This window comes from Dreissena polymorpha, chromosome 5 (assembly GCF_020536995.1).
Source record: "Dreissena polymorpha isolate Duluth1 chromosome 5, UMN_Dpol_1.0, whole genome shotgun sequence".
NCBI lineage: Eukaryota > Metazoa > Mollusca > Bivalvia > Myida > Dreissenidae > Dreissena > Dreissena polymorpha.
The window spans coordinates 52,634,629-52,662,146 of NC_068359.1; the positions used below are offsets into that span (position 1 = coordinate 52,634,629).

At 36.3% G+C, this 27,518-nt stretch overlaps 1 protein-coding gene and 1 long non-coding RNA gene across 7 annotated transcripts; one reads left to right on the plus strand and one right to left on the minus strand.

Moving 5' to 3' along the window:
• The first annotated feature begins 58 nt into the window (after positions 1 to 58).
• On the plus strand, positions 59 to 27,518 carry LOC127831716 (phosphatidylinositol N-acetylglucosaminyltransferase subunit A-like). 5 transcript variants are annotated; one of them, XM_052356751.1, is made up of 13 exons: positions 59 to 93; positions 4,762 to 4,854; positions 6,114 to 6,270; positions 6,835 to 6,957; positions 7,370 to 7,545; positions 8,918 to 9,033; positions 12,658 to 12,765; positions 16,033 to 16,139; positions 23,919 to 24,001; positions 24,412 to 24,497; positions 25,515 to 25,698; positions 26,503 to 26,602; positions 27,358 to 27,518. In XM_052356751.1, the coding sequence occupies exons 2-13, from the start codon at positions 4,838 to 4,840 to the stop codon at positions 27,448 to 27,450; spliced, it is 1,350 nt and encodes a 449-aa protein (XP_052212711.1). In that variant the 5' UTR covers positions 59 to 93; positions 4,762 to 4,837; the 3' UTR covers positions 27,451 to 27,518. The 5 variants fall into 5 exon arrangements, with proteins under 5 accessions (XP_052212711.1, XP_052212710.1, XP_052212713.1 ...); XM_052356750.1 differs by having other exon boundaries at positions 77 to 226; XM_052356753.1 differs by lacking the exon at positions 59 to 93 and adding an exon at positions 106 to 226 and having other exon boundaries at positions 4,748 to 4,854.
• On the minus strand, positions 20,928 to 22,944 carry LOC127831721 (uncharacterized). Of its 2 annotated transcripts, XR_008026470.1 has the most exons (3): positions 22,248 to 22,944; positions 21,736 to 21,926; positions 20,928 to 21,399 (listed from the first exon to the last, which is right to left on the minus strand). It is a non-coding gene; the product is annotated as an uncharacterized LOC127831721 (long non-coding RNA). The 2 variants fall into 2 exon arrangements; XR_008026469.1 differs by having other exon boundaries at positions 21,736 to 22,944.

A 27,518-nucleotide genomic window follows, 5' to 3' on the forward strand; every position in this document is an offset into this window, starting at 1 on the left:
TTAAACAGTTTGTTGAAATCCGTTTTGTTTTGCCATGAACCGTTTGGACCTAAATATATCAGAACAACAACAACAACCTCAACAAACAATTGTGTATTTTGCATAAGTTTTTTTTTCAACATTGCAAGTCCTATTATGATAATATGAATAATTAATTTTGCTTTAATGCTGTTGATTATATAATAAACTGAATATCGTAATAAAACAACATGATGTGTCAGATCAGGTCAGAGCTCCAAATAACTTTTCTGAGTATTGTAAATACCCACTACTTTTGAGTCCAATTGGGTATTTTAAATTGGGTACAAAAAAGTCGGAACCCAGTTATTTAATTGGCAATTGGGTATTTTTGTATTAAAATTTGGTATTTTCATTGTCTTAAATTCTCAAATGCTTACCAAAATGAGCTGGTTGAAGTTCCACTCTTAATTGATTAGTTTCAGATATCTAGTGTTATTCACAGGTGGAAGTAACGTACCCAGGATAGTATTTTTCATATATATATTTTTTAGGAGCCCAATATATTCAAATTAATGTATAAAATCATGTTTAATGAGAAAAAATTGACAAAGAGCCATGAAAAAAAAAATCCCCACCCTCTGATATTGGAATTATAACAAGGTCATTAACTAGACTTTATTATAGACCTGTCTTCGCGGGCCGCAAAAATGTCAAAAATAGCTTTAATCCAAAGCATCCCTTGATCCTACTATGGGCAATTGAACAACCTTTCAAGAAAAGTTAACTTCAAAAATATCTGTCCAGCCGTTAACTCACAGTCGGTCGAAAACCGAGCAATATTTCGAGTCCGTTTGTCAACACGAATAAATCTTCTACAGATTTTCAAACAATATTTTTTAGTTTTTGCCCCTTAATTGATAGCTCCCGTCCTATTCCTTTGAAACAACGAAGCGTGTCAAATAATGCATGCATATGCAACCACTTACCCCTAAAAACTTATTCCAAAACAATCAGAATGAAAAGTAATTTCCATTTATTCACATTTATTAAAACATCGTTGTTGTTGTTGATTGCATATTTATGTGCCTGGCTCTGTCAGTGTAATTCACTGCTAAGCCGGGTTCAAGAGCGATGGCTTCTTTCGTTTTCAAGTAAATCAAATTTAGAGTTAAAACAGTTGTTGCAAAGAAAATATAACATTTTGGAATTAGTTTTTAGGGGTAAGTGGTTGCATATGCATGCATTATTTGACTAGCTTCGTTGTTTCAAAGGAATAGGACGCGAGCTATCGATTAAGAGGCAAAAAATCAAAAATTTTGTTTGAAAGTCTGTAGAAGATTTATTCGGGTTGACAAACGGACTCGAAATATTGCTCGTTTTTTGACCGACTGTGAGTTAACGGCTGGACAGATATTTTTGAAGTTAACTTTTTTTGAAAGGTTGTCCAATTGCCCATAGGAGGATCAATGGATGCTTTTGATTAAAGCTACTTTTGACATTTTTGCGGCCAGCGAAGACAGGTCTATGATAAATTCTAGTTAATGACCTTGTTATGATACCAATATCAGAGGGTCGGGATTTTTTTTTTCATGGCTCTTTGTCATTTTTTTCCCATTAAACATGATTTTATATATTTATTTGAATATATTGGGCTCCAAAAAAAAAAATACTATCCAGGGTACGTTACTTCCACCTGTGGTGTTATTATGTATCCATAAAAAAAAAGTTCGACAAATTTTTCAACCAGTTTTCTTGCAATGTAAGCACTGTCAACGCTTTCCTCCGACACAATATCGTCAAGAATTAGTTTACAATTGTGTCCGCCTCTGATTTTGTGTTGCTCGCGGTTAAATAACTTAAAATTGATTTTGTTTGTGCCTGGGATACGTTGTTTCCCTTTTTACAGCCTCGCGGTTTTGACATTTTCACAACAATAACACATAGTTACATAGACGCTTTCTTCTGTACATATTATTGTGCTGAAGGTTATACTGAAAGTGCTTGGACAAAGCGGAATGAACCCCATATTTTGGACCCGGGTATTTCCGGGACAGATTTACTTGTTACGCACAGGAAAATATGATATGCGTAATCGGCAATTTCAATTGGGCTTCGGTACGCATGGTTTTATTTTTCTATGCGTAATTGGCAATTGTACATTGGGTATTTACGCAAATACGCACCTTAACTGTAGGTCTGTCAGGTATCTCGCTGTGATAACTTTCATTTGCCCTATTTCAGTATTTGTCTCTAGTTTAATAATCTTTAGCAACTAAAAACTGAGCTATTTTAAAGCCATTTTAAATTATCACTTATCACTCTTCACTGCATACATTAAGCTTTGTTGCTGTAAGGTTATATATATACGGTACAGTCCACGCGTTTTCCCCTATTTCCCTCGCTACTTCCGCAGACACGCCCACGGAGGGAGATTAAGAACGTCCTGCGATGCGCGGAGTTTGCATGATTGGTGCTGCTGAGGTTAATGATCAGCAAATTGATAAGCTGACGCTGCGGCCTTCTGCGTTGTGCAAGCGGAGGAAACTCCGTGTTTAACACGATCAATTTAACTTTGTTTGACTTCCTGATTTTCAAATAAAATTACATTCATTACAAGTACTTATGTATATAAAATAATGACATTCCAAACAATGTATTACCAGTAATTATCATTGACCAGTCGCCAAATATGAGATCGCTCCGCCCACTAAGTTGTGTTTTTGTTTGTCGGACCATGTGGCCGCAATAAACGAAATCTTATTGATTATTTTGTGAGTATGATTGACACCTGGCGAGTGGTCAATTATGAACCAAATCGGCAGAGTGACATTCACACATGATAATCCCTTTTGTCAAAACACCACAGACAGCAGTCTACACAATAGGTCAGTAGACAAGCTTTGCATGTTTTCAAAACGCCAAACACTTAATCCAGTTCCGTTCCAGATGTTCTCTTTAATCAGTATACAGTACAATTACTGTTTCAATAATTACTCTACTAAAATACCGTAACGATAAAGATACAGCGTTTTTGAATTGAAATTAATTTGGATGAATTATCAAATTATTCGCGATATAATTGTGTTAAAAAATACCAAAGAAACTTTTAACCGAAATCAACAGAATTCAGTGTTCTCTGTGCTACAAAGTTTGTATAAAAAAATCAATACATGCACTCTTTCCACGCATACACCTTGAACTTGTACATTGCAGCATAATTTTCGCGCGCTTATGTCGAGAAAATTTCAAATATACATGATGACTGTATAATGGAAGCATTTGTAAACGTCGTGTAAGCATTAAAAATCAGAAGCGCGTTTCGGATTACAAACTATTATTCTCATTTGGATATTTACGGAACATTTATTCTTGTGTTATACGTGTTATGAATTAAATATTAATTTGTCAAAATGCTTAACGTGTCAAATATTCATTCATATTTAATAATAGACGTACCTGTGAATAAAAACATATATTTATTTTTCAAACAATTATCTTTATTTTTATAACCCACAGTATTTAAACAATTTTTAATTACAATGTTTTTATTTTTTGGCATGCACAGTAGCACACTGCTACCGCGGTGTCGTGCGGCGGTGTCCTGATAAGAACGGAAATTGTCTGCATTTACCGACTAGGCTTAAGTAATAAACGTCGCGGGTATTAGCTTACTTGGCGGCATGCCAAGCGTTTTAGCGAGTACACCTCGCCTTCCCCGCCGCGGAATCACTCTCTAGCAGATAAATCCCCCGCGGAGGGAGCGCGTTTTTTAGGGAAAACGCGTGGACTGTACTGTATTATATATATATATAATTCATGCAAACAAACACAACATTATATCATCATATTATATTTCTTTTCCGCTTTTGTAAGCATTTAAATTTAATGATGCTAGTGTTTTCAGTACAGACATAATTAAGTACATTGTAATTTATGGCAATACAAATATTAAATAACATTTATATGCAAGCACAAGAATATTAACACAATAAATAAAATGCTTTTATCAAATAATACAAAAAAAATAAATGTGTTCAAAGTGATATGTTATCCTTGGAAATACAGTGAAATCACTTCATCATACAGTGATCAATTTTGCTGTGTGTCTGGTATCCAACACACTCATTTTGTTCTGGGTACATATCATAGAAACTTAAAACAGCGTTCATGACTTGTTTTTAAGTTAGAGAAAATGCGCACATCTGATCTTTGTACATGTACAATGATATAATAAATGCCATAGTTGCTTTTGGTTAGAGACAGATATAGAATCATCACCATTAAAGGGGCCTTTTTCACAGACTTTGGCAGATATTTAAGTTTGTCATTAAATGCATGATATTGGTAAATGTAAACGTTGGATCTAAAAGGCTCTAGTCGAAAACTAGAATAAAATTAAAGAAAGAAAAAAAAAGGAACCCTCAACTCAGCTCGAACCACTGGCCTCTGGAGTAAAAGTCTGACACTTCTATCACTTGTTTATCTACATGTATGCGCTGATACAATGAGTGATGTATTTTATGTAAGCGATCCTCGTATTGTCACAAAATATAAAAACAACAACAACAAAACTATCCAAATTATTTCATTGTTTCCCGTGGCAGTGCTTTCTAATTTTCAGGGTTTTTTCGTCAAAAGATGCATATAATGGATATTTTAGCTTTAGTGCAGGATTTAAATTTAAAAAACAACAATAACATGTTTGTGAAAGTACTAAAAATTCAATACTATTTGAATGTTGAAATTGCTTTTTGTTGTACACAAACATACATGTTCACTTTTCCAGTTGAACACTTTCAGTTAAGCAGATGTACTCACTCCTCCTGACAGTAAAACTGAAACATCAGAGTTAACTGCTACATTGCAGCAAACAACCATGAAATATAATGTATGGTAAGAAATGCAAAAAGTAAATTAACGTCAGCGATTTTTCTTACCCAATTGGGAAAAGTACCGGTACCATGATACCAATTGGGAAAAATTAGCGCAATAACCCCTGAAATTGGGAAAATTCGCGTCATGAAATCTTCAAATTGGGAATTATGTGTTTTTTTAATTGCTTGGTATCAATAGAACAGATTAACTCAAATACTGATTTCCATTCATTTTGGCTTGAAATGTTCAGTGTCAGTGCTCATTTTATTAGCTCGGCTGTTTTCGGAGAAAACCCGAGGTATAATTGTCATAGCTAGCTTGTTGTGTCGTGTCGTCCACATCGTGCTAAAACCTTTATATTTTGTCAAGGTTTTGAACATTGGCTCTTAAATCAAAGTGCTTCAACCTACATTTTTGAAACTTGGTATGTAGCTGCACCTTGATCAGTTCTACATGCCACACCCATTTTTGGGTCAATATTCACAACTGCACCCGCAGCCGAGCGTTGCACCTGTTATGGGATGCTCTTGTTTATTAACTTACAGATAATGCACTTTTGGAGAAAAATGGTCGAAATTTTTCTTTACTTTGGGAATTTTTCAGATGGCAATTGGGAATTTTGTAGTTTTTCTTCAATTGGGAAAGTATATTTTACAGGTACTTTATAAAGAAGGGTAAAAAATCGCTGAATGTACTTCCATTTACTTAGTATTGTTTTAGCTTGAGTTATTGTCCCCTACCGGTTTCACCAGAGGGGACTAATGTTTTGCGCTCTGTCTGTCAGTCTGTCAGTCAGTCAGTCACACTTTTCTGGATCCTGCGATAACTGTAAAAGTTCTTAATATTTTTTCATGAAACTTGCAACATGGATAGATGGCAATATGGACATAAAGCACATTATTTCATTTTCATTTTGTTCCTACGTAAAAAATTGTGGTTGCTATGGCAACAACAAAAAAAAATCCTGAAAATGGTGGAATTTCTGACAATGGTGGAGCCGGTAGGGGACCATATTGCTTGACAATAGCCTTGTTTTATTATTGTTTAAGTTATTAAAAGCCATTGCATTTAAAATGTTATTGGATAACATCTTATCTCTTCCAAATGTTGTTCATCTCTCAGCCTTCAAGGTATATCTTGTGTCATGCCACACCCTCATTTTATTAAAGAAATTGTAAATTTTTGCAAGAAATATGCCCCTCCTAAACCCATGTTATAATGACAATACACTTACCAGTCCTGAAACTTATTTGTGCAATCTGCATCATTTTCTTCAGTATGGTATCAGACTTCTTCTTCCCGAACCAAGGTGGCGTGGAGAGTCACATATACCACGTGTCCCAGTGCCTCATCAACAGGGGTCACAAGGTCATAATTGTCACACACTTCTATGGAAACCGGAGGGGGGTCAGGTACCTCAAGAATGGGCTCAAGGTCTGTTTAGTTTAAGCATATTTATTTTAGCTTGATGACATCAAAAGCCTAAGGCATATTGAAACGCTTAGTTCTCTCATCAGATGAAGAAGCCAATGAAGAAAATACTTAACGTTAAATCACTAAACTTATGTGCTTAAAATTTCAAATCTTGAAAATGACTATAGCTTGGTTGCTGAGATTAAAATTAATATACTTATCAGAATAAAAAAAAATGCGGGATATAAAATAAAAATTGCTGGTTAAATGCAATAAATGTAGCTAGCTCTCATAGCAATATCACACTAAGCCTTGTTCTGAGAAAACTGGGCTTAATCAATAATGCATGTGTGTTAATTGTCATCCCAAATTAGCCTGTGCAGTCTGCACAGGCTAATCAGGGACAACACTTTCCGTCTAAACTTGATTTTTGGTAAGGAGGGACTTCCTTCAAACTAAAAATACCATAATAGCGGAAAGTGTCGTCCCTGTTTAGCATGTGCGGACTGCACAGGCTAATCTGAAAACACTTTACGCACATGCATTATGCCAAGTTTTCTCAGAACACGGCTCACTGTTGTTCAGGTGTACTATCTACCCTTCCCGACCATGTATAACCAGTGTGTTCTGCCCACCATTCTTACCACCCTGCCCCTGCTGAGAAACATCTTCATACGAGAGGACATCCACATTGTGCATGGACATTCGGTAGGACATTCAGTGATCTCAAGATTTATGTGCCCTTTTTTATAGGACTTAATGCATGTGCCTATAGCATAGTCCCAATTTAGACTGTTCAGCCTCAACAGGCTAATCAGGGACAGCATTTTCAGCTTTAATGGAATTTTTTATTTAAGGAAATTTCTTCTAAACAAAACTCGATTCTTGGCGTAAAGTGTCTACCCTAATAAGCTGGTGCTAAAAGCGCAAGTAAATTTGGGAAGACAATTTCCCCACATGCATTAAGCCAAGTTTTCCCAGAACTCACCTCATAGGCTTAAAGACTTTTTGAAATAATATTCAAAATACATGTAGACAGGTTAAAAATACACACTAGAGTTTACCGTATAATTTCCCAGCTTGTTGTCTTGAGTATGACAATCAATCTATTCTCTTCCAGGCATTTTCCACTATGGCCCATGAAGCAATGTTCCATGCACGTAACATGGGCCTGAAGACCGTGTTCACAGATCACTCACTGTTCGGCTTCGCTGATGCAAGCTCCATTCTCACTAATAAACTCCTCAAGTTCTCCCTTGCCGACTGCCATCATGCAATCTGTGTGTCCCATACAAGGTATACTCATAGTTCTTTATAGTTCATTAGAGATTTCATTTCCCTCATGATAAGAGTAAGGGTTGTTACTTACCGGTAATAATTCACTTTAAAGAAACAAATGCTGAACTGTGTGAAAATTTGGTCTAGGAGGACATTTTGAATAAAATAATACTTTATTTACCTCATATGATTTTATTCAAATTCACATTGTTTTACAAGCCTTGTTTGATTTTATACTAAACAGAATAAACAAAACCCTTACTTGGACCATTCTTAAAAAAATGTTTGTTTGTGATAACCCGGCCTATTTCCTTACACGTGGGTTAGTGTTTAGGTGATTTTATTTGTAATAAAAGTGTTGTTTTTCACATATGTCATTTGATTCATACTTATCATGAATCAGCTTTAAAGAACCTACACGTAATCTTAACGAAAATAATGTATATTGTTCAGGTGACATATAAGAAACAAATACATCTAAAAAAATATCCAAACTTATGCCTTTTGTATAGCGTCACATGATTGTTCTTTGTGCTTCTTATATGCAACAAGTGCATATATATGAGTGCACATTCAGACCATGTGTTCACCAAATATTAAGGCAGTACTAACATGAGGAAAAGTTTCCACTATAATTTTATCTGGAATTCTTGTAACATTTAAGCTGAAACTTCCATGGATTAAATATCAAACATTGAAAATTAATATAACATTTAAAATATTGGTTGTTGCAAGGCTATTGTATTTCCCCTATCACTGACACATGGAGGGTTGAGCATGACACTACTAATATACAAACATTTAACCCTTTACCACTTTGTATTTTGACGCATTTGTATTCCCTTAGAAAGTTAAACTTAATAAAGGTCTTAATCACTGTATTCAAGTTTTTAAGGTTTCATTCCAACCCTTAGATACTGATAAGAGCAAACAGCATAAAACCTGGTGTGCTTTTTCCCCATTTTGATTTGGAAAATTTGCGGCGTTTTGACTAAATTTGGGAAATAAGTGTTGTTGTTTTGCTAAAGAAATCTTCAAAATTGAGAATACAAGTGTTTGCAGTTTTATATTTACCTACTTGAACTACTTATATAGATGGAAGTTGAGATTTAGAGCTTTTGTGATCTATAAAAAAAAATTTTTTTTGGGGGGGGGGGGAACCTTCCATTGGGAATTTTTAGCTCTCATTTGGGAATATTTTTTTTCCTTTTTTGCATTGGGAATGGGACCGATTACCAGATCCGATTTTGATTGAATGAAACTTGAACAGACTCGCAGATTGCAGATAGCATTTTAACTTTGCTTTTGAGTGGGAAAGGATTAACAAATACTAGTTTGCTGTCAACTCTCAATTTAACATTAAGTTAAACTGATATGACTGATTCTTCAGCAAGGAGAACACTGTGTTACGTGCGGCCATCAAGCCGGAGACAGTGTCTGTGATACCGAATGCAGTAGAGGCCTCCATGTTTATACCAGACCCATCTCAGAGGGACCCTGATAAAAGTAGGTATCTATGTAGTAGTATTTTACGTTTGTAGAAAACACAGTTGTATTTTACATGTTATGTCATATGATGTTTTTTTTTAAAATGTGTGTTCCAATCATGTTCATTCAGTCAAAAGTGTTCCCACTGTTGGGCTAACTTGTTTCCCTTATATGTATTTAGTAAAAACAATAAATGCTCTGAAACATAAGGGCCAATGTGTTTGATATTTGGCATGTAATATCATTTTATGGTCTTTATAAAGTGTTTGCACCTCATATGTCACTTGGCTCAAAACTGGGCCCCTCTAATTGTCATATATTATACCTCACATTAATGTGTTTCTTCTTTGCGTACATAAACTACACAGGTCTGTTATTTTGAATAGTGACCGGTAAAGACGCGCCCACATCTAGTCAGCGGGCGATATTCATAATAGCGCCTGCTGACAAGATGTGCTCGCATCTAATAGTGCCCTCTAGAATAGTTATTTGTAACATTTGTGCAAGTTTTACAACGATGAGATTTGTGTTTTATATACTTAGGGTAAACGCACGATTTGTTTGGCAGGCCACAAGTGTGTTTTTTTTATTAATCACATCTTAAAACTTTCAAAAATAAGATACTATATTTGGAATCAATGTTTTGCAACATGTTGTCTGTAATTAAAGCAGATATTATTAAATAAAATGTATCTCAATATGTGAAATATTTTACAAAACAAATTGAATTTTGTATAAAGAAGAGATTTTTTTCCGTGTCCAACTATCGCAGAGAGACAACTCGCGCACAACACTAATACCGTACATATAATTAATAGTAACGATTCGTTCGGCAGGCCACGAGTGTGTGATTTTTATTATTAATCACATCTTAAAAATACAAAAATTAAATGCTATATTTGGGATCAATGTTTTGCAACATGTTGTCTTTGATATAAGTAGTTATCTTTATATAAAATGTATCTCAATATGTGAAATGTTTTACAATAAAAATGAACTTATTAATAAAGAAGCAAATTTTTCCGTGTCCAACTCGCGCACAACAATAATACGGTACATATTATTAAAAGTAACTGATAAATATTTATAGAATTATATTGTGTTATTTATTTTTAGCTCATCTATTTTTTGAAAAAAAATTATGAGCTATTGTCATCACCTTGGCGTCGGCGTCGGCGTTGGCGTTGGCGTTGGCGTCGGCGTCCGGTTAAGTTTTGCGTTTAGGTCCACTTTTCTCAGAAAGTATCAATGCTATTGCATTCAAACTTGGTACACTTACTTACTATCATGAGGGGACTAGGCAGGCAAAGTTAGATAACTCTGGCGTGCATTTTGACAGAATTATGTGCCCTTTTTATACTTAAAAATTTGAAAATTTTGGTTAAGTTTTGCGTTTAGTTCCACTTTTCTCAGTAAGTATCAATGCTATTGCATTCAAACTTGGTACACTTACTTACTATCATGAGGGGACTGGGCAGGCAAAGTTAGATAACTCTGGCATGCATTTTGACAGAATTATGTGCCCTTTTTATACTTAGAAAATTGACAATTTTGGTTAAGTTTTGTGTTAAGGTCCATTTTATTCCTTAAGCATCAAAGCTATTGCTTTCATACTTGCAACACTTACTAACTATCATAAGGGGACTGTGCAGGCAAAGTAATGTAACTCTGACTGGCATTTTGACAGAATTATGTGCCCTTTTTATACTTAGAAAATTGAAAATTTGATTAAGTTTTCTGTTTAGGTCCACTTTATTCCTACAGTATCAAAGCTATTGCTTTCATACTTGCAAGATTTATGAACTATCATAAGGGGACGGTGCAGGCAAAGTTATGTAACTCTGACTGGCATTTGGACGGAATTATGGGCCCTTTATACATAGAAAATTGAAAATTTGGTTAAGATTTATGTTTTGGTCACTTTACCCCTAAAGTATAATAGATATTGCTTTCATACTTGGAACACTCACAAACTATCATAAGGGTACAGTAAAAGGACAAGTTGCATTACTCTGGTTGTCATTGTTACGGAATTATGGCCCTTTTTTGACTTAGTAACTTTTAATATATGGTTAAATTTTGTGTTTCGATCCACTCGAAGTATCAAGGCTATTGCTTTCAAACTTCAAATACTTACATGCTATCATGAGGTTACTGTACCTGGCAACTTGAATTTTACTTTGACCTTTGAATGACCTTGACTCTCAAGGTCAAATTATTAAAGTTTGCTAAATTGCCATAACTTCTTTATTTATGATTAGATTTGATTGATACTTTGATGAAACTACTCTTACCTGACATACCACAATAGACTTCACCCAAACCATCCCCCGTGCCCTCCCCCCCCTCCCCCCCCTCCCCCCCCCCCTAATTTTTTTTTTTTTAAGATTGTCTCACAAATGACCACCACACCCTCACACTATACCCCCACCCCACCCCCCCCACCCCACCCCCCCCCCCCCCCAAAAATTTTTTTTTTGATTTTTTTTTTTTTTTTTTTTTTTTTTTAAGATCATCTCACAAATTATCACCACACCCTCACACTATACCCCCCCCCCCCCCCCCCCGATTTTTTTTTTTTTGTTTTTTTTTTCGCTTTTTTGAAAGATAATGTAATAAATGTCCACAACCCCACACTATACACCCCTCTTCACTCCACTCCTCCCTCCTTTGTGATTGAAAATGAGAGTCCCTTCACCTTTAAAAAGAAAATAGATGAGCGGTCTGCACCCGCAAGGCGGTGCTCTTGTTATTTATTGACATTTATCTGCACAAAATGTTCCGTATAATATAAGAAATAGAAAACCTCACTTCAGGCCCAATGGTAGAATAGTGACCAGCCAGGCAGCCCCAAAAAGTATTGACCGAAGCCAAAGGGGCTGCCTGGCTGGTCACTATTCTGCCATAGGGCCCTCACTGAGGTTTTGTATTTCTTGATTATTTCCCCCTTTATGTAATTTTTGAAAACGATGGTCTTTTGCCATGTTTGTTCAAATCATACCTTAAGGGTCTAAATCTACCAGACCCCAGGGGTCACTTAACTTTTATTACATATATTAAAGGGACCTTTCCATGTTTTGGTAAATTGACAAAGAAAATGAAAATGTTTCAAATTCGCAAATTTTCTTGTAGTTATGATATTTAAAAGGAAACAGTAATACTGGACATTTTACCATGCTCTAAAATATCAATTATATGCATCTTTTGACGATTTAAAAACCTGAAAATTATAAAGCGTTGCAACAGGAAATGATCGATAATTGTGAGAGTTTTGTTGTTGTAATTTAATTTTGTGACACTACAAAGATTGCTTGTATAAAGTATGAAATACATCGGTAATTGTATGAGCATCACTGGCCGAGTGGTCTAAATGTTTTACTGGAGCTTTTTACATCCACTGTTTACATTTATCAATATAAAGCATTCAATGACAAACTTCAATACATGACAAAATCTGTAAAAATGTCCCTTTAATCTATAATAGGGAAAATAATAGGGAAAATATAATACTTTTGTCCTATGGATTTTTTTCCAATGATCTGTAGAACCAGATTTTACAGTTCACTATTTCCAATATTATTCAAAGGACAGCTTGAACATGTATTATCTACATTTACTGTCTTGTGACTGTTGTGACTTCAGTCACGGTGGTGGTGGTGAGTCGGCTGGTCTACAGGAAGGGCATGGATCTCCTTGCAGGGATCATACCTGAGATCTGCAGGAGGCATCCCGATGTACAGTTCATTATTGGTAAGGATTCATTATTCAGTTTCAACAATGAACCAAGTTGATTTTTAGCTCGGCTGTTTTCGGAGAAAACCCCTGGTGTTATCATAGCCAGCTCGTCCGCCAACCGCGTTGTGCTAAAACCTTAACAATTGGCTCTAAAATCAAAGTGCTTCCACCTACAACTTTGAAACTTCATATGTAGCTGCACCTTGACGAGTTCTACACGCCACACCTATTTTTGGGTCATTAGGTTGAAGGTCAAGGTCACTGTGACCTTTAAAAATAAAACAATAAAAAAATTCTGACAAGCTTCATTTATTCAAAACTGCACCTGCAGCCGAGCGTTGGCACCTGTTATGCGGTGCTCTTGTTTCTTATATAGTAATTGATGGTATTACCATTTATAGATATGTAAAATATGACATTAAAAACAGATAAGAACACCCCCACCACCTTGAAGCTGCATTATTGGCATTAGTGTTTTCCCTCAGTCTATTAGTCTGTCCATCTTTCCTGATACTTGTTCTGACTGTTTCTTCCACATGACATGAATGCATTTTTAGCTCGGCTGTTTTCGGAGAAAACACGAGGTCTTGTCATAGCCAGCTCGTCGTGTCCGCCGTCCGTGTTAAGGTTTGTAAAGGTTTTTAACATTGGCTCTAAAATCAAAGTTCTTCCACCTACAACTTTGAAACTTCATATGTAGATGCACCTTGATGAGTTCTACACGCCACACCCATTTTCGGGTCACTAGGTCAAAGGTCAAGGTCACTGTGACCTCTAAAAAAAATCTGACAAGCTTTCGCAGCCGAGCGTGGCACCCGTAATTTAGAACAAATGTACAATGTGATGGTGCATGTGGTTACCTTCAAGGTCAAGGTCAATAAAGAGATAAACATTCAGTCCTTAATTGTCAGGTATTGTTGCAGATGCTCTTTGATACTAGAAGATGCATGATTCAATTTTGTATGGTCCAAATATTCACTTATCGGAGATGGCTTGTTGCACCATGCAAGAACCATGTTTATTTGATCGAATTCAAGTTTAAACATTGATGACAAATCTCATAATAGAGCACTTTATTGTTAAAATTAATTTTAAAAAAATTGTATTTTTTTTTTTACATTAGTGTGGTTAATGTGGAGCTTTCAAAATATAAATAACTGTCTCTATAACTCCGCTTTTAAGTGAGCTATATTTCTGTTGGCAGGAAGTTAGATCATATAGATGGATGGATGGATTGATTGATATGAGTGTCACTCTGGGAAGATGGGTTTTTATGCATGTGTAAAGTGTTGTCCATTTTTTAGCTCATTTAAAAAAATAAAATAAATTATAAGCTATTGTCATCACCTTGGTGTTGGCGTCGGCGTCCAGTTAAGTTTTGCGTTTAGGTCCACTTTTCTCATAAAGTATCAATGCTATTGCATTCAAACTTGGTACACTTACTTACTATCATGAGGGGACTGGGCAGGCAAAGTTAGATAACTCTGGCTTGCATTTTAACAGAATGATGTGCCCTTTTTATACTTAGAAAATTGAAAATGTTGGTTAAGTTTTGTGTTTAGGTCCACTTTTTTCCTTTAGTATCAAAGCTATTGCTTTCATACTTGCAATACTTACTTACTATCATAAGGGGACTGTGCAGGAAAAGTTATATAACTCTGACTGGCATTTTGACGGAATTATGGGCCCTTTATACTTGAAAATTTGGCTAAGATTTGTGTTTTGGTCCGCTTTACCCCTAAAGTATCATAGATATTGCTTTCATACTTGGAACACTCGCAAACTATCATAAGGGGACAGTAAAGGACAAGTTGAATAAATCTGGTGGTGAAAGGTGAAGGTCAAGGTCATCCTTCAAGGTCAAATGTCAAATATATGACGTGTGTCCGTCCGAAAACTTTAACATTGGCCATAACTTTTTTAATATTGAAGATAGCAACTTGATATTTGGCATGCATGTGTATCTCATAAAGCTGCACATTTTGAGTGGTGGAAGTTCAAGGTCAAGGTCATCCTTCAAGGTAAAAAAAATAAAAAATTCAAAGCGGTGTTCCCATGAAGCTGCACATTTTGAGTGATGGAAGTTCAAGGTCAAGGTCATCCTTCAAGGTCAAGGTCATCCTTCAAGGTCAAAGGTATTTTTGTTATTATTTCAAAGCGGCGTTATCATGAAGCTGCACATTTTGAGTGGTGGAAGTTCAAGGTCAAGGTCATCCTTCAAGGTAAAAAAAAAAATTAATAATTTCAAAGCGGCCTTCTCATGAAGCTGTACATTATTTTGAGTGGTGGAAGTTAAAGGTCAAGGTCATCCCTCAAGGTCAAGGTCATCCTTCAAGGTCTAGGTATTTTTATTTTTTTCAAAGCGGCGTTTTCATGATGCTGCACATTTTGAGTGGTGGAAGTTCAAGGTCATTCTTCAAGGTCAAGGTCATCCGTCAAGGTAAAAAAAAATTAATTTCAAAGCGGTGTTCTCATAAAGCTGCACATTTTGAGTGGTGGAAGTTCAAGGTCAAGGTCATCCTTCAAGGTCAAAGGTAAAAAAAAAACATTTTTTTTTTCAAAGCGGTGCAATAGGGGGCATTGCGTTTCTGACGAACACATCTCTTGTTTTTTTCAAACATGGTTAAAAAACACAAATATTTATTTTTATTATTTTATTTTTAAATACCGTACAACCATCCCACCCGAGAATCCCCCCACCCCCCCAAAAATTTTTTATTTTTTTTTGCTTTTTTTTTGCATTTTTGGAAGATAATGTAATAAATGACCACACCCCCACACTAAACACCCCTCTCCACTCCACCCCTCCCTCCTTTGTGATTGAAATTGAGATAGGTCCGTACACCTTTAAAAAGAAAAATAGATGATAGGTTTGCACCCGCAAGGCGGTGGGTGCTCTTGTTATAATTATACATAAGTTAATTGTACTTACTGCTCAATATGATACAATTTGTTAATAATTGCAATTGATTGCCATTGATTTGTTAGTTAGTAAATGGCTTGATTGTGTAGAAAATGTGATGTGTCTAACATTTGTTTATTGGGGATGAACTGTTAAATTGACGCTTTGTAATCAGTGACAACACCTTTTGCATTTACTTGATTTTTGTTTTGAAAATACTTCCTTTTAATGAAAAATTCCATAAACACAGAAAGTGCTGTCCCAGACTAGCCTGTGCAGACTTCACATGCTGATCTGGGACTACCCTTCACACACATGCATTAAGCCTTAGTTTCCCAGAATGCAGTTTAAATGATCACATCACTGTTGTATGTGGCCAGGTGGTGACGGCCCCAAGAGGACAGTGCTGGAGGAGGTGAGGGAGAACTATCAGCTGCAGGATAGAGTTGTCTTCCTTGGGGCCCTGGAACACAGCCAAGTCAGGAATGTATGGCGGACAGTGGATTGTATAAAAGAGCAACTTTCCAGGAAAACAGGGCTTAATGCATATGAATAGCGTCGTGTCAGATAAGCCTATGCAGTTGTTTAAAGAAAGTCTCCTCTATACAAAAATCCATTTTAGGTGGAAAGTGTAGTACCTTATAAGCCTATGAATTGCAATTGGCTTATCTGGGGGGAGGCATTTAAAGCATATTTGTTAAATCATGTGTTCCTAGAACAATGCTTAATAGAAGACTAAAACAGAAGTTTGAGATACAATCTTCCAAGCAATTATATGTTCGTTTTTAGCTCACCTGTCACGATGAGACATGGTGAGCTTATGTGACCTTGTGATGTCTGGTGTCCGTTGCGTGTGCGTGTGTGTGTGCGTGCGTGCGTCCGTCAACAATTTGTTTGTGTAGACCGTAGAGGTCACAGTTTTCATCCAATCTTTATGAAATTTGGTCAGAATGTTTATCTTGATGAAATCTGGGTTGGGATTGTTTTTGGGTCATCTGGGGTCAAAAACTAGGTCACTAGGTCAAATAATAGAAAAACCTTGTGTAGACAATAAACAAACCTTGTGTAGAAAATAGAGGTCACAGTTTTCATCCAATCTTTATGAAATTTGGTCAGAATGTTTATCTTGATGATATCTGGGTTGGGATTGTATTTGGGTCATCTGGGGTCAAAAACTAGGTCACTAGGTCAAATAATAGAAAAACCTTGTGTAGGCAATAGAGGTCACAGTTTTTATCCAAGCTTTATGAAATTTGGTCAGAATGTTTATCTTGATGAAATCTTGGTTGAGATTGTATTTGGGTCATTTGGGGTCAAAAACTAGGTCACTAGGTCAAATCATAAAAAACCTTGTGTAGACAATAGAGGTCAGAGTTTTTATAAGATCCTAATGAAATATGGTCAGAATGTTTGTCTTGTTATCCCCCGCCATAGGCGGAAGGATATTGTTTTGGCGTTGTCCGTCCTTGCGTCCGTCCCTCCGTCCGTCTTTCCATCCGTCCCTCCGTCCGTCTTTCCATCCGTCCGGAGCCATTTCTTGGAAGTGCTTTGGCGGATTTCCTTGAAACTTGGTATGAGTATATATATGGATAAGAGGATGATGCACGCCAAATGGCATTGTAAACCATCTGTAAATAACAGAGTTATGTCCCTTTGTATCTTGAAAAATGCTTTTTGTGTGTGTCCGGAGCCATATCTTGGAAGTGCTTTGGCGGATTTCATTGAAACTTGGTATGAGTATATATATGGATAAGAGGATGATGCACACCAAATGACATTGTACACCATGTGTTAATTACGGAGTTATGGCCCTTTGTATCTTGAAAAAATGCTTTTTTCAGTGTCAAATATAACCCTTTTGTCAAGAAGCATATTGGCGGGGGATATCAATTCAACAAATTTGCTTGTTAAAACATGGGTTGGGATTGAATTTGGGTCATCTAGGGTAAAAAACTAGGTCACTAGGTCAAAGTTAAAAAAACAACTTGTGTAGACAGTAGAGGTCACAGCTTTCATCCAATCTTTATGAAATTTTGCCAGATTGTTCATCTTGATGAAATCTGGGTTGGGATTGTATTTGGGTCATCTGTGGTCAAAAATTAGATCACCGGGCCAATTCTAGTAAAACCTTGTGTAGATGAAAGATGTCACAGTTTTCATCACGTCTTAATGAAATTTTGTCAGAATGTATTAATTAATGAAATCTGGCTTGAGATTGTATATGGGTCTGATAGAATTTAAGTTGATGTAGCAAAGTTAGTCAGGTGAGCGATTCAGGGCCATTATGGCCCTCTTGTTATATGTTTATAAGCTTTTTTCATGGATAAAGCTGCGTTTTAAAAAGGACTGTGTGTGTCCCAGCACTCTAACATAATTCAAGAAAGGGGTGACCAATTATATCCATATGTGCTGGGTGTAGGGGTTGAGCCCTGGTATCCAGGGACGTAGCTAGCATTTTTTGAGCTGAAGGCCCGGATATAATACATAAAAACGTGGGGTACGGGGGTCCTCCCCCTGAAAATTGTTAAATCCTAGAACGCCTTTGGTGAGATTTACAGCATATCTAGACAAATAATAAGATAAGACTTTGGCCTGTATTTCTTTGATATTTAACCAGGTTTTCAGAAGGAAAAAACTGGTTATTAGATTGGCGAATGCGAGCGGGCTGGCTGGCGGGCTGGCTGGCGGGCTGGCTGGCGGGCGGGCGGAACAAGCTTGTCCGGGCCATAACTATGTCGTTCATTGTCAGATTTTAAAATCATTTGGCACATTTGTTCACCATCATTGGACGGTGTGTCGCGCGAAATAATTACGTCGATATCTCCAAGGTCAAGGTCACACTTTGAGTTCAAAGGTCAAAAATGGCCATAAATGAGCTTGTCCTGGCCATAACTATGTCATTCATTGTGAGATTTTAAAATCATTTCGCACATTTGTTCACCATCATGGGACGGTGTGTCGCACGAAAGAATCACGTCAATATCTCCAATGTCAAGGTCGCCACGACTAAAAATAGATTTTTTTAAAAAACAAACTTACAAAGGGGGTTTATTTTGTTTGTTCATTTCAAAAGTTCAGTTTGAGTTTTCTCCCTTTATCAGATTTTTTTTCACAATGAAAACCTGGTTTTGTGACAATTTTGTCCCTTGTTTACTGTTTTATCTCAATGTCAGATAACTAAATTTTACTGTATTATCTTTATACAAGGGAACTAAATTTTAAAACAATATGGAACAAAGAAACATTTAAAAGTGTAACACTCCACTTATTCACTAGTCAAACCATGGGAATTCTTTCCAATAATACTGTCTGCATGTCTATAACAGCACGTTTTTGTTCGGCATCAAGGGACCGAACTAACCCGGATTCAGTCAGTGGATCGGGATACGGGGGCAAGTGCTCCATTTTAAATTTCCGCGGTCATAAACATCATTCGGAATGTTTCTTAAAAATCCAACGATAATCGATTACAACTTACTGTAGTGTTGAAACGGAGACAAGTAGATCTACTTGTAGATCTAAATATACTTGATACAGCAAGTCACGTGAAAAGAAGCGAGCTAGAATCTATGCACATAGAAAGAAGTAGATTTGATAATTGGAAGATATGTCCTTTAAACAAGACCAGAATCCATTGTCTGAGGATTGTGTCAATGTGAAATGCAGATTTCTAACACCTCACTCCATCAGGGTCAACAATTTAATGTGGTTTTCGAAGTTGAAGCATTTTAATATTTTTCATGTTTAAAAAAAAAGTTGTAGGCCGGGCCTGCTGTGCCTAATAGCAGCTACGCCCCTGGTATCTATTATTATTTATTTGCAAAAATGAGTTTGTATATCTCAGTTGGGAGTGACTATTGAAGTGAACAACAAGCACATTTCTTAAGATATTGAATTGAAACTTGTAATATGTCACCACCTTGAAGCGCAGATGTGCAAGACACTTTGTATCCACACATTCTTGAGTGTATCCCCCTTCAACGATGCTGTAAAAGTAGTACGGTGTCAAGGTATTAATATTTATCACGTTTGTCACAAAGCTTTTGTTTCCTTCGGTAGCAAAATAGGGGAACCTATTTATTTCCATTCACCAAAAGTGTAAGTAAATTCTTAAATTGTGTTTATGTTAAATAATTGTGAAGGTAATATAATTATAATTATTTGTTGAGGAATATGTGTTATCATGTGTTGTTTTGTCTTTCCTTTATGTTCGGTATGATAATTAGAGCCACAGTCTTGGATAACTGTTTTTAATGCATGTGTGTTAAGTGTCTCCATTAATTAGCCAGTGCAGTCCACACAGGCTAATCTGGAAGACATTTTCCACTTTTTTGGAATTTTTCTTTTAAAGGAAGCCTCTTCTAAAAGAAAATCCAGATAAGGCAAAGAGTATGGAATCTGATTACCCTTGTCAAAAAAGTGGGCAAAATCCGGTTATAACCCAGTTTTAAACTGGGTTTAACCCTGCGGTATTGGCACCGAGCTAAAAGCGAGTCTTTTAAACACACTTTTTGCTTACCGACTTGGTTTTATCTGAGTTGAATCTTGGTTTAACTCGCTTAAAGCCAACATAGTGGTTTTTTAACCGTCTTAAGTGGGTTTAAAGTGAGTTTTTTCAGGCATCTGTGTTTAACTCTGTGGTATTTGCACTGTGCTAAAAGCGGGTTTTTCAGACACGCTTTTAGCTTACCGACTGGGTTTTTTAGCTTACCGACTTGGTTTTTTCTGAGTTAAATCTTGGTTTAACTCGCTTTAAACCAACATAGTGGGTTTTTTAACCATCTTAAGTGGGTTTAAAGTGAGTATGATTTTCTACAAGTTGGTTTTTTGAGGTTTTTTAAACATGCTTAGACCAACTTCTGTCTGTGGAGTTGGTTTTAAGTGGGTAAAAAGTGTGTTTTTTATGTGAGCTATAAGCAGGCTAAACACGGTTTTTAAGTGAGCGAAAAGTGAGCTGAAAGCAAGCCTTTGTTAGTTTTTTTCACAGTGAAAACATGCTTTTAACTCGCTTTAAACCTAGTTATTAACAGTATTTTATCTGTGAAAAAAACAAAAGCAATTTGTGGGTTTGGGTAAGTTGATTTTTGTGGGTTTTAACAGTGTTTTAGTGATTTTTTTTTTAAGAAAGTAGTTTTTTTGTGAGCCTTTTGTGGGATTTTGCAGTGTGAAAAAAAAAATTTTGGACTGATATGTTCTAGAAAAATGGTTTTTGTGAAGCAATTACAACAGTTCATTATAAGCCCAATGTGGTTAAAAGGGAAAAAAACACAATGTGTACGAAAATTATGTTTATATGACAAAAATAGTACACCGCAAATTAATACTAACAGATTATTTTTACAATACATTATAAAATAATAGACATTTATGGAAGATTTTAAAGCAAAAGTTTGACCGCAATGGACCACTGCGGGTGGAGTATTTAGACCGCAGCTGCTGCAGAGACCTGGATCTCAGCTGTTGGAGGTACCTGAACCGCAGTGGAATGAGGAACCTGGATTTCAGCTTAAGGAGGGACCTTGACGGCATACGGTGTTGGGACCTGCACAGCAGCTACTGGAGAGACCTTGACCGCTAGGGGACCTGGAAAGCAGCCAGTGCAGGGACCTAGACCTGATCTTGGCGGGTGGAGGGACCTGGAAAGCAGCTGGTAGAGACCTGGAAAGCGGGCGCTGGAGCGACATGTAGTTGTTCCATTGATGCTGCTTGTGTCCTTCTCCTCTTGAGCATCTCTTATGCCAGTTGATCTGCAAAGGATTAATACCATATCACTTTCAAAAGGGCAAGGCATTCTTCAAACATGTTGATTGGTTATGTTTTTGTTCCACTTAACTATGAAATATTGCTGTTATGGTAATCTTGTTGCTTTAATAATAATAAATTTAAGTTATTTGCTTGTTGTTTTTGTTTGTTTATTTTTGAAATTTTAATCCCGTGATCACATGTGACTTAGCACTTTTCATCAATTATTAAAAGAAATTGCGTTTGGTAGAAAATGCAGTTTGAAAATGTACCAAGATGCGTGGTCTCATTTGGCTGTGTGGTCTGGTGGCATTGTAAATGCAATAACCTGTATAGTTTACCTCTCAACAAATCGAGCTTTCTTGGTCAAGGACAGGGCGAGGTTTTCCCACTCTTGTTCCCCTCAAGTTTGCCAGCTTGTGCAGGGTAAAAACCAGGTTTAAAAGTCCATACATCAGGCAGGCGATGATGCACATTCTTTCCAAAGGATCTTCCCAACGATGTCAATTTTGCCTTGTGGCAAGAGTTTAACCTTCAAAATTAAAATATATAAGTTCTAATTAAGTAAGAGGGAAAGAAATCCGTTCAGTAATAACCAGAAATAGATATAAATAAAATTTTAGATGACAATAACCATGAAACACAACCATAATTATTCACTGTACACAACATTTACACTTTTTCATGTGTAAGTTTATCTATTTTTGCTTCAAAATGTGTTGTTTATCCTTTAAATTGCAATACAATAACTTATCCATTTACATTTCCCAGTGACAATACATAAATATGATAATGATCATAATTAATTCAATAAACTAAATAAAAAAAGGGGTGAAGAAATGACAATACAAACCTGTTAAAACTGTTCTTCAGTATTCCAAAAACAACAACAGGCAGTTCAACCTCCTTTCCAACCAACTTATTATTGATTTCCACATTGCAGTAAAAAACACATTGTTTTCATCACACAATACTTCATGCTGACAGAATTTCAAGACATTTTACACTACCATTATAAGTCTTTCACTTCTTTATATTAATGTTGCTGAATTAAATTTAGCTCAATATTCAGTTGCTGACACCAGCTTGTTTTTCAAAAGTTGTTGTTTTCAAAAAGATAACTTCCTCAGTGCAATAGCCAATCAAAAGCCTTATATCTTATTCCACACAGCCTTATCTCTAGGACCCCATCAGTAGCCTTATCTACCCCTAGATAATCAGTACCCTGTTTAGCTCTGAATGCCTGACAGATTGTTATCTGTTTATTGTTAGTGGTGTGAAATAAGGGTGTTTTAAGGTATTGTCTTGTTATTTTGTTGACAGTTTATGTAACACAGGTAATGTTTGGCATTTTATTATTTTATTCCAAATTAAGAAAATGGATATGATGGTATCATATGCAAATATCAAAATCTTGCATAACTTATGTACAAAAATAAATAGATTATTTCCAAAATAATGTTTCCAATACCATAATTATTTAAATATGCAGATTTTACAAGTAAATACTGTTTTAAACAAATATAAACAATCATATGAGATTGTTTAAAAAAAAAAAAAAAATTAAGACATAAAACAATCATAAGATATTGTTTATAATAAAAACAAACATAAAGAAAAAATTCAAAGTGAAACACAAACTCTTTCATTTTCATGTATAAAACTAAGCTTGACCATTGTTAGTTTTTGTCAGTGATACTTGTTGTCCATCTGTGAACCTGTGATGTTCTGAAAGAGCCATTTTCATCCAATATTCCCTAAAAATTATGGGGAGCACACAAATGTACAATAGGGACAATGGCAAACAAGCTGTAAAAAAAGCCCCTTTACAATTGACTTGTTTTATTTATGGCTATAAACATCAAACAAAGACCCAGTTGAAGAATTATTGTTTCATTGATGAGTTATATTAATAAACAAAAGACCAACTTGTTGAAAAGTGTGTTAAAGTGAGTCTTTAAGCCTCGTTGCAGCTCTCAACTTATTTACAAAAAGACCAAGTTAAACTCGCTTAAACCCACTTCTGTTTAAAAAAAGACCAACTTCTGTTGTAAAAGACTCGCTTATAAAACAAAAAGACACACTTAAACACACATAAACCAACTCATAAATAAAAAGGCTCACTTTTGACACACAAAAAACCGACTTCTTACTGAAAAAAACTCGCTTAAACACACATCTTCTTAAAATAACCAACTTTAAACTCAGTTAAGCACAGTTTAGCGCACATAAAACTCACTTTTATTAGCAAAAACCAACTTCCGCTAAGAAAAACTCAGAAAAAACACAGTTTTATGTTGGTTTAAGTGTGTTTTGGTATGAAAGTGGGTTATTTTTTGACAAGGGTAGCTTGCAGATTGCACAGGCAGAGAGTATGGAATCTGATTAGCTTGCAGATTGCACAGGCCATTCTGGGACAACACTTTACGCACATGCATTAAGCTTTATTTACACACATGCATTAAGCTTTATCTTCCATGAACGCGGATCTTATGCAGAAAGTAATGAGTTATTTTGTTTACAGGTTCTGGTAAGGGGGGACATTCTCATTAACACCTCCCTCACTGAGGCCTTCTGTATCGCCATAGTGGAGGCGGCATGTTGCGGGTAGGTCTCAACCACTTGTCACCTGCCTTGCACAGTTCTGTATTCATCATCACAAAAGAAAATCCATTTTGTTATGATCTAAAGAACAGTTTTTATTAAATATGTATATGCAAGAGTAAAACTGCATGTTTTATTGCAAATAACAAGATTAAACTAATCTTCTAAGTTTCTTTAAACAGACGTAAGAAGTGTCAAGTAGTTTTTGCTTATTAACAAAATGTCATATACCGGGTACTACCATATAAACATGTGTATTATTATTTTACAAGATAGTTATACAAAAGCTCAATGTACCTCAATTTTATAGGATTTTATTTGTAATATCTTCACTAAAGAGGCGAGGCAGAAAGATAAAATCTTGTCTGCCTGCAGTTCAGTCCATTGCAATTGTTTTCTTGCTTGTTGCCTAGGTTACAGGTGGTGAGCACTAAAGTGGGCGGGGTCCCAGAAGTCTTACCCCCCGAGATGATAAAGCTAGCAGAGCCAAGTGTAAAAGGTACAGTGGGAATAAGGATATTGAAATCAGGACGCAGATTCTATTGAACTGTTCCAACCCCTGATATTCCATATTGTTAATAACCCATTACCACTTAGATACGTATTTTGATGCATGTGTGGTCCTTTAGAAAGTTACATTTAATTAACGATCTTTCTTACTAGATTCTAGTTGTAAAGTAGTTACTTGCAGGCTGTTCTGTTTTTATGCTGGTTCCAAAAGCCATTTTCACTTCACTTCTTATGGGGGAAATGGTTTAACAACCACATTGACTAAAATCTGCCTATTGCACAGTGCAGTTACAGTGTGAACTTTTTGAAAAAGCACAAACAAATTGAGATACACTCGTGGAAAACGGGGCTTAACGCATGTGCAAGAAGTATTGTACCAGATTAGCCTGTGCAGTCCACACAGGTTAATCAGGGACGATACTTTGGAATTTAATGTTTTAAGGATGTCTCTTCTAAACAAAAATCAAGTGTATGCAGAAAGTATCATCCCTGAATAGCTTGTGCAGAATGCACAGGCTGATCTGGTGTGACACTACGCCTTGCTTTAAGCTCAATAGCTTGTGCAAAATGCACAGGCTGATCTGGTGTGACACTACGCCTTGCTTTAAGCTCAATAGCTTGTGCAGAATGCACAGGCTGATCTGGTATGACACTACGCCTTGCTTTAAGCTCAATAGCTTGTGCAGATTGCACAGGCTGATCTGGTGTGACACTACGCCTTGCTTTAAGCTCCATTCCTGTGAAGAATGCACAGGCTGATCTGGGGTGACACTACGCCTTGCTTTAAGCTCCATTTTATCAGAGTGAGGCTAAACTGTTTGCTTTAATAAGCATTTTTGTTTCCTCTTCAAGCAATTGCTGTCTTCTTTCATCTTCTGTGTGTCTTTTAAAACAGGAGTTTATCAAATAGTGGTTTCATTAACATTTGCAGTGTACATGTAATAAAATTAACACCTAAAACATTTTTTTTGCCTCAAAATTGTGTGTATGCTCATTCTGTACACAGACTTGGTGGAGAAATTAGAAGAGGCTATCTGTGATTGTCGTCGTGGTAACGTGATGCCCCCCATGGAGGCCCACAACAGGATACAGAACATGTACACATGGCCCAACGTGGCCCGTAGAACTGAGGTCGTCTATGATATGGTCAGTCAGATGCCACATCGGGAATTGAAAAGCAGAATTTCTAGGTTTGAACTTTAAAAATTACTTGATTTGACCTTGCCTAAGATCAATCAATTGTAGTTTTTTACATTCAGAGTGGTTCAATAGAATTTATAGATTTGTTGTTGCCTGATGTTGGTATTTTTTATTAGAGAAATTAAAGTAGATTTGTACTGTAGATCAGCATTAAATAAAACAAATACTACAAATCTTAACCATTTGCTATTTAAGTATTTCTAGACAAAAATGAAACACTAGGTTAAGACGTTTACACATTTTGGAGGGAAAACAAACTATTTCTTCAATATGCAATAATTGGTGAGTTTTGTTGACTTTCACACACACACACAATTGTTTACAACATAGGGTAAAAAGCATGAAAAGGATACTTCTATTCTTCTTTAATTATCATATTACCAGCACCATGTGACAATGGGGCGTTTGCCATATGTGGCTAGAGTTGCTCAAGCCCCAGGGTGCACATTAGCCTATGAGACCAGGAAACCTTGCATGACTTCATAGCTAACAGGGTGCTCTGACCACCTTTGCGAATGACCAATTGTGTCGCGTTCTGAGAAAACTGGGCATAATGCATGTGCGTAAAGTGTCGTCCCAGATTAGCAGTCCACACAGTCTATAGGGACGACACTTTCTGCCTAAACTTGAATTTTGGTAAGGAGGGACTTCCTTGAAACTAAAAATACCTTAAAAACGGAAAGTGTCATCCATGATTAGCTTGTGCGGACAGCACATTAGTCAAGACACGGGTCATGTTTCCACAGGGCGACGGTCTTTTGACAAACTCTCACCCCGACACACTGTTGTTTCAGGTACTACCAATGTGGTCCATTAGCAGGCAAACTGTTCGTCATAGCTGTCATTCTAGACCTCGTGTTTCTGTGGCTTGTCTCATGGATTTGGCCTGCACAGGTAAAAGAAGTGTGATACAGTATTATTATGAATGTGTGATGTAGAATGATGGAACATGTGTGAGAGTTATTGTAAATGTGTATAACAGTTGTGTTTGTGTGGACAACCTAGGTTTATTATGATGTTCACGCAATTTCACAGTTGACACTTTCTATGTAGTTATTTCAAATTTCTAGAGAAATAAATCTCCACTGGTATTAAGTTTATAGTAAAATTCACTCACCAGTAAAAAGCACAAAGCAATATGTACAAACACCAAGTGTTTGGTTTAGAAGATAATAATACATTTACAATTCATGAGAACAAGGGTGTGTGATTATTGATGGGTTCTGCAAAAACTTATTCCGGCTAAACCCGTAAGTAAATTCAAACAATCAGAGCACTGCTCCAGTATTTTTTTCTTTTTTCCCAGCAATATCATATAGATGATTCGTAGTTTCATTCAGGACGTTGACATCCTTTCCAGACTGTAGGGGAGATAATTTGAGCCGTGAAAACTGAGCTTAATGAATGTGTGTAAAGTGTCATTTCGGATTAGCAGTCCACACAGGCTAATTAGGGACGACACTTGCCTCTGTTATGAATTTTTTTGTTTCAATGAAGTCTCTTCTAAATGGAAATCCAGTGTAGGCGGAGAGTCTCGTCCCCTGTTATTAGCCTTTTATGCCACCTGCCCAGGCATACGGCATTTGGGATGACACTATGCACATACACCCAGTATTCCCAGAATTAGGCTCATTTGTTGTTTCTTTCAGAATATTGAGCGGGTTCCTGATCTCTCAGGCCAAAGATCTTCTGGTGCTTTCCAACATCATTCAGCTGTCAAGGAAAAACATCTCAAAACTTGATCTCTCTGTGTATATTGTTATTTATTAAATATTGCTTTAATATATTTCATATAAATGTGTTGAAAAGA